This window comes from Chinchilla lanigera, unplaced genomic scaffold, assembly GCF_000276665.1.
Source record: "Chinchilla lanigera isolate Chin_1 unplaced genomic scaffold, ChiLan1.0 scaffold00048, whole genome shotgun sequence".
Lineage (NCBI taxonomy): Eukaryota > Metazoa > Chordata > Mammalia > Rodentia > Chinchillidae > Chinchilla > Chinchilla lanigera.
The window spans coordinates 927,054-941,533 of NW_004955449.1; the positions used below are offsets into that span (position 1 = coordinate 927,054).

At 36.6% G+C, this 14,480-nt stretch overlaps 2 protein-coding genes across 6 annotated transcripts in view; one reads left to right on the plus strand and one right to left on the minus strand.

Moving 5' to 3' along the window:
* Positions 1-3,093, plus strand: part of Gpr155 (G protein-coupled receptor 155) — a 40,490-nt gene extending 37,397 nt beyond the window's left edge. For all 4 annotated transcript variants that reach the window (XM_005393185.2, XM_005393184.2, XM_005393186.2 and 1 more), the window contains 2 exons: positions 47-184; positions 2,512-3,093. In XM_005393185.2, coding sequence (XP_005393242.1) covers positions 47-184; positions 2,512-2,812 — 439 coding nt within the window. In that variant the 3' untranslated portion in view covers positions 2,813-3,093. The remainder of the gene's footprint in view (positions 1-46; positions 185-2,511) is intronic.
* Positions 3,094-8,007: 4,914 nt separating this feature from the next.
* Scrn3 (secernin 3) overlaps positions 8,008-14,480 on the minus strand; it is a 25,454-nt gene continuing 18,981 nt past the window's right edge. Inside the window, exons 6-8 of one of the 2 annotated variants that reach the window (XM_005393190.2) lie at positions 12,771-12,933; positions 11,568-11,742; positions 8,008-8,776 (exon numbers count right to left, since the gene is read on the minus strand). In XM_005393190.2, the coding sequence (XP_005393247.1) occupies positions 8,606-8,776; positions 11,568-11,742; positions 12,771-12,933 (509 nt within the window). In that variant the 3' untranslated portion in view covers positions 8,008-8,605. Of the gene's footprint in view, positions 8,777-9,006; positions 9,380-11,567; positions 11,743-12,770; positions 12,934-14,480 lie in introns of those variants that run through there. The other variant, XM_013518736.1, reaches the window with a different exon arrangement.

The window sequence follows — 14,480 nt, forward strand, 5'->3', positions numbered from 1 at the left end:
GCTTTCCCCTCCTTAAAAAATAGCCTCTTTAATTTTTGGTTTTCAGACTTGAACTCCTATGGAACAATAAAGAAACAGGAGACAACAGAGATTCTCCTGTTTCTGAGGAAATAAAAATGACTTGTCAACAGTTTATCCATTATCACCGTGACCTCTGCATCCGAAACATTGTGAAGGAGAGGAGGTAAAGAAATTGCCAGTACCGGTTCTAGGTAGTGTTATACTGTATTTTAGATAATCAGTTTTGGATTTTAACAGACTAATAGTTACGAGTTGGTTTATAACTTGAGAAATAGCATATAAAAGAGCCTTATCACTTTGATTTTAGTATTTTTTAAATTTCCTATTACTTCTGATTTCTGTACAAAATGTGAAGACTTTAGAATAAACCAGAGTGTAGTAGAATATTAACATTCACTTCATGTTAGCCATTAGTGTCTCTCATGAAGCTTTGCAATACGCTGGATTGAGAAGTGATTTTATATTCCCACCTCCTAGTGCTGTTATTTAATATTACTAATGCTGTTTTCAGGAAAGTGAAATGAAACATCTGCCCTTTAATTCTGCAGTTTATATTTCACCTCAAGTCCTATGTTTAGTCTGTGACATTATATTTATTCTTCTCATCCCTAAGGTGTGGGATATGCTGCAGCAAGAAATGAACTATGAATTAACAAACATTATAGTGCCAGTTTTTTTTTTGGATGTCATGAAAGAGAAAATAAAACATAAAGAATGTATTACCTTCATAGGTATCAATCAAATTTTGAAAATTTATGAAAGTTTCTGTTTGGGTTAGTTACCTATGCCACTCTAGTTAACATGCACGATTATAGTCAGAAGGTAGCCCGTGGTGTAGGTAATGCAAAGGGACTCACTGAGTGGAATAATAGTAGAACTCAGCTCCTGAACTGCCACTTCTTGTCTGTGTAGCACTAGGCAAACTCAATTCTCTACACCTTAGCTTTTGTTTTTAAAACTAACTCTTCAGTGGTTGAAGTAAATGACAGAATTTCTGTGATGAGCATCGCCCAATTTCTGGCAGTAATAGCCTATGAAGATAAGTTAGTTTTCCTTTCTTAAAGGGCTGAGCACTATTATTTCCAGAGACCATGTACAGTTTCAACAATGTAAAAGTGCTTTTGAAAATTGAAAAAGAAAACTCTGTGTTAGCTGTGAGGCCTATTGTGCTTGCCAACTGTCAGGAAGCGTGGCTCTCACCATTTGCAGGAATGCCAGGCTGCCTTGGTCCCAGATGGCTGGAGCACCAGCTGGTAGTGTCCTGGCCTGTTCCCTGCCCCCTCCAGGCTCTGTAGCCTGTACAGCGTCACATTCTGATGTTCTGTACGACTCCACGGGCCTCTGTCAGAGCTCCCTGATCACAGCCAGCAAGAAACAAATGTTACTCAGTTGATGTCAAAGACAGAAGGCATTAGGCTATAAATCAGAAGTCACCAACCAGGAATAATGCCCAGACGCAGCTTGAAATATTCAGGTTTTTACTGAAGGTGATGTCTGCAGTTGCAAGGCATGAGTTAAGAGATCTTGTCACTAATTAATGTCTAAGATACTGTGATTTTGCATACTTGAGAAAATGCTTTATGTCTATTAACTTGTTTCCTTATATGAAACTCAAATGTGTTTTTACTTATGCAAAAACATTTAAAATTTTTGTCACTTATGTTTTGTTCCATCTCATTCTTCATCTACTATTTCCTATTGTCAAACACTAGATTTTACTGCTTGACTGATGCTTCTGGACACATCCTTGCTGTCTTGCAGAAATGTACATATTTCCTGTAACTGGGGTTTTCTTGTGCATTTCTCTCTTATCATAGTTAAGTCCCCTACGTTTGCATGAGGGAGACAAATTTTAAATAACCAAGAAGTAGATTCATAAAATAATTTTAAAAATCGTAGATTTATAGCAAGACGGGTCTTACTTACACTTTCCTTGCTTCCTAATGGAGCAAATTCCTATCTGCACAATTATCCTGGCCTCTGAGAACGGTAAGAAGAGCTATTTGTGAGCACTAGAAACTGAAAATAAGGATTGATTTGAGTAGCTTGGTCAAAGTAGTCACTTAAGAGCTTGCAAAAATACTTCCTGTTTCTGAGATAATTAAATTGCTTAGTATAACTGAGTATATAAATTAGAAAATATATAATATTCAGCTGTCTATAAGATAGACTTGATCATAAAAGACAGAGGTCATGCTACTATAAAAAGTATTTCTTTGATAATACCTTTACATTATCTGTGTCATTTGTTCTCATGTTTAAGCACTTCTGTTTTCACAAGCATTATCTGCATATTTTATTTCTCTCCACTGGGTCTTTCTAGTATCAGCAAAGTTAACTCCTTAATATTCAGAAGTTTCATTCCTGCCATGCATTTAACTGCCATGCTGCCTTTCCCTGTTTCCTTCTATTTTCCTTGGTGTCCTCCATCATGCAGTACTGATACCAGATTTACAGGCCATGTGGGTGAATCATTCCTTTGACATTCAGGTGTGGTGCGAAGACTTCTGCTGGGACCTTCTGCGGCTGTGACCTGGTGAACTGGCTAATCGAAGTCGGCCTTGCCTCAGACCGTGGTGAAGCTGTGATATATGGAGACAGACTGGTGCAAGGAGGAGTCATCCAACATATTACCAATGAATATGAATTTCGGGATGAGTACTTGTTTTACAGATTCCTTCAGAAGAGTCCTGAACGGTGTCCTCCAGCTGTTAACATGAGCAACCCCAATCAGGAAAGCTATAAAGAAATTGAGCATCCATCCCCATCTTCACTGTCCCCTAAGACCTAAGACACAAGGGAGAGAACCCTGTATAGAGTCACATTCTAGCCCCAAATCGATTACTTTTTAGTTGTATGACCTTGGGCAAGTTACAGCCTCTCAGCCTCCATTTCCTCTTCTGTACAGTCGGACAACATGCTTTCCTAACCCCATGCTAACATTCCATAATTCTATGTGTGTGTAAAACACATCAGAAAAAGCCAGGCCTGGTTACCCGCCTGTAATCCCAGCACTCAGGAAGCTGAGACAGGAGGATTGCCTTGAGTTCAAGGCCAGCCTGAACTACACAGTAAAATCCTATCTTGAAAAAACAAAATCAAAAACAAACCACATCAGAAAAAGAGGAAACTAAACCAAAGTAAGTAAAATCATGACTATAAATTATATTAATATGCCAACATTATAATGCCATTTCTTCCTGCAACTGTTTGCTATAATTTCAAAATCAGCATTCAGTTGACTATTACCTTATTTATTTTTAATTTTTTTGTTTTTTTGGTACCAGGAATCAAACTCAGGACCTTGCGCTTGCCAGGCAGGCACTTGTGCTGCTGAGTTATATCCCTGGCTCTTGACTATTACTTTAAACTGATGAATTTAGCAGTGTACTGCTGGTGAAATGGACCTTAGGTTTTGACAACTTTACCTTTATTGATAGCACCTCCTAAAAAATGAATTTTAATGATTCTAATAAAAGTGTCTTATTTTTTACATTTCTTTGACAAATACTAAGTTAAAAGTAGAACCACTGCTTTTTAATCAATTTTTTTTTTAGGTACCGAGAATTAAACTCAGGACCTTGCACTTGCCAGGCAGGCGCTTAAGCCACTGAGCTATATCCCCGGCCCACCACTGCTTTTTCAAAAAGGTTTATTTTTTTCTATCTGAAGTACTAACAGTACCATTAAAAAGGGAATAAGAACCTTTATAAGTTTAGTATCTCTGTAATCCTTCAGCAGAAGTATAATCTGATCTTTAGCTTGTGTACTACAAATAACTTGAGCATATTCACTTAAATGTTATAAAATTATTGCCATATGATGGGCCATTTGGGGTATTTTCACACAGCACTGTAGTACAGAAGGGTAACCATACTACTGCAGTGAAAAAGAGACTGTATGTGTAGCTGAAGGCAAGATTTAAAAATTTGAAGCCTGGAATCCTACCACTGCCTTTTGCATTCCGTCTTCTTTAAGCGTCTGTGTATAAAGGTTTGTAAGATCTGAACATACTAAAGGTTGCTCTCCATCATTAAGGCTGCTGTAATAAACACCATACACTGGATGGTTTATGCATAACAGAATCTTACTTTTTACAGGTCTGGAGGTGGGGTGGTCCAAGGTTAAAACATCAGCAGATTCAGTGTGTGGTAAGGGCCGGGCCTGGCTGCTGGTTCACAGATGGGACCTTCTTGCCAGGTCCTCACTTGGTGGAAGGGAAGAGCTCTGAGCTCTTCAGCCCCTTCTAGGGCACTGATCTGTCATGACAGCACCATGCCTGTGACTTCCCAGTGCCAACACACTAAGGGTTAGGCTTCCACACAGGAACTGGGGAGGGAGCACAGCACTCAGACCACAGCATCCTCTGATAAGCTTTATCTCCAGAAAATTACAAAGAGACATATTTGTATGACATTTGAACAGCTACTTACTAGGTGCCAATGATGGCTTAATTTAAAACATGTTAAGATTTTTATTTATCTCATATTTTTAGTGTTTAATATATAAAACCATTTAGAAAATTATTTATAGGGTTAGTGCCATTGCCCTTTTAATGCAACAGATACATAATTTTTTTAAAAACCTGCATGGAAGCCTTATGTATTTAACAAGTAAATTATACTTTAGTATACTATTAAACTATTATACTATTAAGATATTAACTATTTTAAGTTTTGATTGGGGGATGGGGATATTTTAAAGAACTGTCTTGCTGCGAAACTTTTTAAAATGATGACCACATTATGACTCTGAACGCTCAGGAGTGAACATAAAGCCTCACTGCTGTACCAGGCTACTTTTATAGTTACAGTAAAGACATGTAATTCACATGCATGCGGGCAACTCCAACCCAAGTAGGGGATTTTTTTGTTTACAACAGGTCCTACCACATATGTTCTGTTATTTGCACGAATGGAATCTGCAACATCTTTTCCCACAGGAAACACTAAAAGAAAATCCTGGATCAGAATGATCTGCAGTTTCAGATAATAAAGGCTTTTAAGATATGTTTTTGGGATTAAGAATAGGCTAATTTTATTAAATGAAAATATTTGTAACTGTTTCTCAATAACAAAGCAAGTTTCTCAATAAAATACTTATTTTGACTGGCATTGTTTTCTTTGCATGATCTGAATAATGCAGGAGCTATCATAGAGGTCTTTTCCATAAGTTCTTAATGTTTTGTTAACTAGATTTCATGAGGTTGTCCTAGTCTTCATGACCCTGTAGGTTCTGCATACAGGGTCTTGCTGTTATGTCCTCAGCAAATAGATTTTAAGAATATGACATTACAGTCTTTTACATACATTTCATGACAGCTGGGAAAATGATTAAATACATGTTTAATTAAAACTAATCCTTTTTATACTAATCTTTGGCATATTTGTTTGTTTCTTTAACTCTCAGCAAATTATTCCAGGCCTAACTTGTGTTTAGCTTTCGATATTGTTAAAAGAAGATAAACTATAGTTGGCATTTTTTTGTCTTTCTTTTTGAGACAGAGTTTCACTATGCAGTTCAGGCTGGCCTTGAACTCACTTTGTAGCACAGGCTGGCTTTGAACTCCCAATGATCCTCCTGCCTCAGCCTCCTGAGTGCTGAGACTATAGGCATATGCCATGTATGCTTGGTATTTTGAGAATAATAAATGACCAGTAAGTTTGTAAAAGTTACACAGCACAGCTCTAAGTTTTTGTCTGCTCATATCTCTGTAAAGTATTAAATTACTTTAGACAACTGGGCATAGGCAGCCATGATGAATGACGGTTGGAAAAAAGTTCAGGATCATAAGTGATATCACCATTCTTCAGAAAAAGATAGATTTTAAATTTCTGTAATTGGTATGATAAAATTTGAGGTAGTTAAAAGAACATTTACTACATATACCTGCTTTGCCAAATTTTACAAGAAGAAACTCACTTTCCAAAATTTTAGGATGCATAATTATTTCTAGGGCAAATTTTTGATTAAAGATTAATATATAAACTGATATTTTGCCATGCATGGAGGCGCACACATGTAATCCCAGCACTTGAGAGGCTGAGGCAGGAAGATCGTTGCAAGTTCAAGATCTGAGTGGGCTACAAAGTGAGCTCAAGGCTAGCCTAAACTGCATAGCAAGACCCTGTCTCAAGAAAAAAAAAAAAAAAAACATATTTTATCAAAGGTCAAACAAACTAGCTTTGCATGAAATAATGTATTGATGATTCCCTTGATTTATTAAGTAATTGTGATAACTTATAGGTGTCAAGTATTTTGTCCCAGCAATGAGAAAGTAACTAAGACAGTAATGATAAATAACATCATTTATGGATTGACTCCCAAAAAGCTTAATTCAGCTACTATATTTTTTACTCTTACAAAGAACAAAATTTAGGAAACTGTTGAATTTTCTGAATTATATCCCAAGGCATTAATTACCCACAATGTACTCACAGCCCAAATGCCATATGGGATTTACAGAGTCTCTCAAGCTGTTTTAGAAATTAACACAGCCTCATAAGAATTTTTGTTTTTATCTGGTGAGTTATTCTCATTTTTAATATGGAAAGAGACAACAGGGTGACATAAGACTTATCAAAGGCTACCAAGCTGTACAGAATCTAGCTTATTTTCATAACTTAATACTTTTGAGACAAGGTCTCACTATGCAATTCGGGCTGGCCTTGAACTATGTAGCCCAGTCTGGCCTCAAACTCATGGCCATCCTCCAGCCTCAGCCTCCGAAGTGCTGGGACTACAAGCTCGTGCCACCATGCCTGGCTTTCTCCACTTTGTATTTCCATAGGCAGAGAAGAGGGCTATGTAAATTCTTTCTGTCACGATACTTGAGTGTTCATTTAATGAAACATCCCTAAGGACCTCATGTGTTCCAAAACTCATGAAGATGTGAAGAATTACTTCTATAGAGGGCATGCACGGAAGGAATGGTGCAAGCAGAGGGTACAGCCATGAGGAAGGACCTGGGCACTCAAAAACTGGAAAGAGCAGAAGTTCAAACAAACAAAAACAATAGTGAAAATATAATAAAAGTATAGCTGGGGGCAAGTAGATTAGCAGGATCTTGTGGGTATTTGTTAAGGATTGTGGCTTTAATGTAAAGTAAGTCTTTAAGACCTTTACAGTCCCCAGTAAGAAAATGAACTGATTAAAAATGGGCAAAAGATCTGAACAGACACCTCATCAAAGAAAATGTACAGATGGCAAATAAGCATATGAAAAGATGCTCGACATATGTCATTAGGGACTGCAGCTTCAAATGCGAAACAGCTGGGTACAGCAGTGTGCGCCTGCAGTCCCAGCTATGGGGGCTGGGGGGAGCTGTGAGGATCGCCTGGGCAATGTAGGGAGGCCCAATCTAAAAATAATAATATGATAAACTGAGAGACAACCGCACACCTATCAAAGTAGCCAAATCCAAAACTTGGATGACAACAAATGCCCGCAAGGACGTGGAGCAATATTGCTGGTGGCAATGCAAAACAGTAGCCACTTCGGAAGGCCAGCAGTTTCTTACAAAACTAAATATACTCTGACCATAAAGTCTGGCAATTGTGTGCACTGCTGTTCACTCAAAATGAGCTGAAAACTTAGAGCCACACAAAATACTACATGTGAGTATTTTTAGGTGTATGCATAATTGCCAAAATTTGGATGTAACCAAGTACAAGTAGTGGTACATCCAGACAAAAGGATGTTATTCAGTGCTAAAAAGAAATGGGCTAAAAAGCTCTGAAAAGACATTGAGGAATCTTAAATATACATTACTAGTACGTTAAAAAAAAATCTGTAAAGGCTACTTACTGTAGGATTCTAAATATGTAATATTCTGAAAAAAGCAATACTATGGAAACAATAAAAAGACTGTTGATTTTGAGGTTTCCAAAGAGAAGGAGAGGGGGGCTGGGGATTTAGCTCAGCGGCAAAAGCGCCTGCCTGGCAAGCGGAAGGTCGTGAGTTCGGTTCCCGGTACCGGAGAAAAACCAAAAAAAAAAAAAAAAAAAAAAAAAAAAAAAAAAAACAAAGAGAAGGAGAGGAAGGGAAGGAGGTGGGTTGACTGGAACTATAAGTTTACTGGTCAGCCAAATAGTGACAAAGTATGTTGGGTTTCATAAAAGGGCATTTGCAGAATTAATACACCATGATGACAAAGCGTGTAAATATGGAAATTTTTCTTCTTAAACCTGGTTAATGTTTGCCTAAAGCAAAAAAAATAATCCCCATCATGAGATATTTTTCAATACTAAAAATCTGAGTTCTGAATATACTAAACATAAATCTATACATCATGTTAACATTTCATGCTTTATACAGAATTGAATACTTAATCATTGTGACAACAAAATATTCATTGTAGCTAAAAGAAATAACATTACCTAAAGTTATACCTCGCTGTCCCATCACGAGTGTTTGATTTCATGTTTTCTTTCTCAGTATTTCAGCAAGATTATACATTTCATCAGTCAAACTATCACTTGTATGCTATTAAAGAATAATCAGATCTGTTCAAAGGAGGTATATATCATTTACCAAGGCAATAAATGCTAGCCTTGAGGAAGGCTTCTAACCATTTATATAATCACTAAGAACTAACATTTGACTTATAAATTCTAATTTCATCTTTTGCACACTGAGAAAAGAGATTAACAATTTTATCCACATCAAGATGCTCATTTTGGAGGATGGATTCCATCTTTTTGAATAGCTCTTTCTCCATCTTCTGCATATGGTCCAACATTGTTTTGGCTTTTTCCTGAACAATTAAAAGTATAAAAATAAATTTACTGCGTGAATCTAAACAAATTCCCACCACCTCCATAGACAAGGTTTGTTCACTCTGGTTTCTACTCCCGGTTTAGTTATTTCTCCTATTCTGTTGATACAGAATAAATGAAATTCTTTAGTGGAGGAAAATCATTGCTCTAGTTATTTTTAGTAAAAAGAGAGTATATTGTACTAATAAGCAAGAAACTAAACAATAGGACAAATGAGAATATGATGTTTATTATACACAATAAACTGTTGAAAATTGAGGCAGAGAAATTTTTGTGAATTTAGAAATCTATAAGAATAATGTTATGAGATTAAGAAAGGAGATCAGTAATGTTCAAGGGAAAAGTAGCTGAAAGAAAAGACATTTCTTCTCTCACGCACTCATTGTTTCAAGAAAGAAAAATAAAAGTTCATGACTCTTACAAAAAGGAGAATTTTTTGCCCTCCTGCCGTGCTGGAGACCAAACCCAGAAAGAGCCTTACCCAGGTAGACCACTCTTCTACCTCTGAGCCACTGCCCTCCCCAGCCCAGAAAGGAACAATTTTTAAATTACTGGCAATCTCCACTATCAGTTTAGAGTACCTAAAGAAAAAAAAAAAATCATAGATGAGAAACATTATTATATATGAGAAAAAAGGGAAGATAATTTTTAAAATTTCAGTCATTACAGGCAGGATACCACAAAATAAAGATTCTTAATGTGGACCTCAATAAGAAATTGTATGAAACTGCATTTCATATCAGAGGAGAAAAAAATGAATTTTGTGTATAAATGGTATTGGGATAGTTGGTTATCTTTTTGGAAAACACATTTAGATGTAACACTTAATGGTATACACAAAACAAATTTCCAATGAACTAAAAAAAAAAAAATTTTCCGATGAACTAAAGGTCAAAATATGTTTTAAAAACACACATACATATTGGAAAAAATGCAGACGTTATATTCATTTTGAGGCAAGGAAGGTCTTTTGGAGCATGAAATAAAGATGCCTTAAAGGGAAAGACTAACACAAGTAACTGATTAAATTTAAATTTTTGGTCGGACAAAAAATGTTAAATGTCAATCAATAAACTGAGATTTTAAAAATTTACAGTATAAGCTGGGCATAGGAGTCTGTACTGTACCGTAATCCCAGCTCCTCAGGAGACTGAGGCAAGAGGGTTACTTGAGCCCAGCAATTTGGGGTCATCCTGGGCAACACAGCAACTCCCCCCCATTCGGAAAAAAAAAAATGCAATATAATAGAGTTTATGTTTTTGCCTCTTTGAATTAACAATCAAAAGTGACCCACAAACAATTAAGAAATAGCTAAGAGAAACCAGCCAAGGCATTTAAAAGGAAATCTGAGCAATAAATGTAGATTTCCAATCTCACTAGTAATAGCAATGTAAATTAAAACTACTAGTAGGATCCCTGAAACACAAAAGTTGGTATTTATAGAGCTAGGACCAGAACCCAGCTCTTTAACACTTCTCTCACATTCCATTAGTTTTCCTCCATTTTATATTCCCAATCAACAATTAATACCTATTAAATAAAGCCTAAAATAGTACCAGCTTTTGAGTTTTTATTTCAATATTGCTTTGCAAAAAAAAAAAATGTCAAATGGCAATTTAATTTAGTTTAACAAATATTTAATACTAAGTCTACAAAACTCACCTCCCAGAGCAATATTGTGGGGGAAAAGAGGGCTGACAACACTTGAGCTAGCAAGGAGGACTGTGTGGAAGTTGCTCTGGGCGGAGTGAGAGGACCAGGGCAGAAGCCATGAAATACAACCACGAGACTTGAAAAGGTGCAGAATCAGAGCGTGCATCAGTGTTCACTGCGCAGGTCTGAGCTTAGAGGCTAAGCCCAGCCACTGGGATAGATGGGCCTGAACCTGTGGACCAGTCCTCCTCGGCACACTAAGTAGACAGCTAGTGCCTCTCACCTCATGCCAACAAGTTACAAGAAAGTAAGCATTTAGACTGTGGGCCAGAAGTGAAAACAAACCGGTCCCAGGTAAGGCAGGAGCAGCGGCAGGAACTCGTAGCAAATAGGAGTCCGGCAGCATTCTTTAAGCATAAGCAAAAAAGTCAAGGGGGAACCAGACACAGCAACGATGCAAACATACTACAGGTAAAAATAAATTACCTGGAGGAACACTAATTCATTTAAATGTAGGCAGAACGTAAATGTGTGCACCTTGACAAAGTATATGGAATTATAGGCAAGAAAAGCGGCAGAAATAGGTGAGGAAAAATGAGATGGCCAATCTTCTTTATGCAGGGAGTCTGTTAGATACCTCTTCCATTTCCTCCTTATCTCTCCTTTCCCTTACTTAACCTCTCCTAGTCTCAGACTCCTTACAAATCAAATGAGGACAGTAACAGTACCTGCCTCATAAAATGGTTCTAACAGTTAAAGGAAATAATCCATATAAAATGGTTGTATAAGTGCTCAATACATGTTAGCTGTTGTTATTATGTTTAATATATTAAATTTCCCTAAGAATAATAGCCCAAGGGCTGGGGATGTAGCTCAGGGGCACAGCGCTTGCCTAGCAAGCTTGAGGTCGTGAGTTTGATTCCTGGTACAAAAAATAAAATAAAATAGCCCACATTTTTCTAATACAGCTCTACTGTAATCTGTGCATCTAAATAATTCTTGTATCTTTTTTACATGGAGAAAGGAAGGAGTCGACACTCCAAGGTTCAAAATATAGATTGAATCACATTTTAAACTATTCTTATTGATACAACAAACAATATAATTTAATCATACCTTATTATTATCAATTGCTTCAAGTGCCTGTTGGTGCTCCAGGTAGAGTGGATGTCTTCTGTCAGGCTTACAGTGTGCCTTCTTCTTAACTGGGTGTTCAAGTTCAAATGTTGGTGAACAGGTATCCAATAATTGTGAAATATGTGGCACAAATATAAAAGGCTTAAAGACAGATCTAGGAGAAAGTTTTTATTAAGTTGGCATGTTAAAATATAAAAACTATCCAGCACTATTCTAAGTCTTCCAACACTTAATTAAAAGTTGCTGTTAATAATGTCACATACTAATGTGTTCCTAGCATATTAGTTATGCTGGTGTTTATTTCCTCTGTTGTATTAGAATCTCATTCACGGCAGGAGACAATGCTTTATTTAGCCTTATATTCCCATAGACCTAACAGACAGCCTGGCACATAAACAATGTCAATGACCAAATAGTTTGTCATTTCCTAGAGTAAGAATAATCCTCAATGTTATAGTTTGAGGACTATAATTTGGGGTGAAAAATCAGCACTACTGTTGATAAGAAGACACAGGTTTCATTCTATCTTCTTACAAATATCTTTAGTAATATGGGAAGACTGTAACACTGATTGATAATGAATATAGATAATTTTTTTGAGACACGGTCTCACTCTGTAGCCCAAGCTGACTTTGAACTTGCTCACTGTGTAGTCCAGGCTGTGCTTGAACTTGTGATCCTCCTGCTTTACTTTCCCAAGTACAAGGCTTACAGGCATGTGACACCATGCCCAGCTTATAAAATTATTTTTAATGTAATGTGCATTAAGTTTTATAAGAGATATTAATGACTTAAATCAAGGTAGTCTATAAAAGACCTAAAGGTGATTGATATTTTGTTTTACATCATTGAACCTATTTAGTAGCTGTTAGTAATCATCTAATGTTGTAAGTCTGAAATCTGAGTAAGAAAAGCTATCAACTTTCTTGACAGTGCTAAATATATTTGTGGGAAAGATGAGTCAGGATAACTGTGTACTAGAAACTATTAACCTTTGCTTCTCATAAAAAATGAGAACAAGTTATCCATGTAGGAAAATTGCTAGCTAAAATTTAAACCAAAAATACATAAAATTATTCTTATTTGTGTAACAGAAACGTAGCCAGGCAAAATAATCCACATACTAATGATCTTTACCCCTCCCACGGCCCCTTGCTGGCTTATAGTATTTTGTGAGCTCACCTCTCAGGATCAGGAGTGCCTGTGAAGAAGTGAATGCAAGGGGAGCTGGAGTCTCGAGGTAAAATAGAAACCATGCTCGCCGTGGTCAGGAATCCTCCCTCCATATTGATGCCACTTGGTTTATCTCGGAGAATTTCCATCATAGTTTCAAAAGTTATGCTTCCTAGGAAAGAATTATTTATTTTTTAAAAGTTTATTAGTACATGTTTGCAGGGCATGATTTCATTCATTGTGGGGGATTGGTACATGTGCTTAACATGTCTCAATTCTCTTCCCCCTTCCCCCTTTTTGCTAGCATCAGACTCATTCATTTATCTTCTAAGTCCTTATAATATTAATTATCATACTTACAGATTCAACCAGACTAATTTATATGTTCCCAGCCTAGTTCCTAGGCCAAGGAACATATAAAACACATAAGACAATTATACTAAATCAAGGTGCACTTTTAGATACATTGTCCATCCTGCATCATAATAACTCTTTTCTCTCTTTTCTCCTATCATCTGTCTTTTATTTTGCAATGTATGTATTGAGCTTCTCATATAAGAGAAACAATGCAATAATATTTAAGCTTATCTGTCTGACAAACAGGAAGCACCTGTCACTACCTGAGAAGGGCGGTAGTGCACCATGTTGCAGAGGATGAGGCTAGTTCTATCAAATACTTGGCTAACACGTGCTGTTCCTCATCCACCTCCCCGGCTTTTGGTGCGCGACTTAAGAGAAGTGGCAAGGGTTGGCCCAATTCAATTTTTTTTGTTTTTGAGACAGGGTCTTGCTATGTAATTCAGGCTGGCCTTGGACTCACTATGTAGCCCGGAGTGGCCTCAAATTCACAGTGACCCTCCTCAGCCGCCTGAGTGCTGGGATTACCATGCCTGGCTTCAAATTTCAATTCTCTCAAAATTAGAGTTTCTATTTCTTGGATATGGGCACTAGTATAAGCATTGTCTGTGATCTAAGTATTTATATATACTTACGTATTTCCTAGGAAATAATTTTTTAAATTATCAGATATGTCATTATATATCAACCCCTTGCAAATACAAAATGCTTTCTCTCTACTGGTAATATATAACATGAGACATTGATCTCGGTATAAATTAAAGAGATTGATGATAAACAAACCTTATATCAACTGCAATTACATGCATCCCACTGTCATATTTTCTTTCAAATACAAATTATGCAAAACCTCAAAACCACTGTAATAGGTAAGAACTTCCTCAGAAAGAATAAATACTATAAAAATGTACTCAACTCCTTTCCCCTTACAGAATATTTAAGACTTTTTTTCTTTGTGGCACTTGAGATTGAATCTAGGCCCTTTTCAAAAGAAGACAAGTATTCTGCTATTGACTCACATCCTCAGCTCCTTTAAAGGCATACATTTAGTTAGCAATGAGTTAATGATATCAATAACATAATATTGCCTGAGTCCATTCATTCTGGGAACCAAATTATTAAGAGAATATTGTACTTAGTTTCCAGTATTGTACAAGATATTTTTACAAAATAACACATCATTTTTCCTATAATAATTTCTGTGGCTGACACGTAATTTTATGTGAAAGTGTGATTCAGAACCTGAGAAGGAATAAAGACAAAATTCATGGATTAATGCAATTTGGGGATGCATATTCCTGCTGGACTACTTTCAGAGTTTAAACATCTATTGTGTGTGAAAGAGATATGAAATATTGCCAG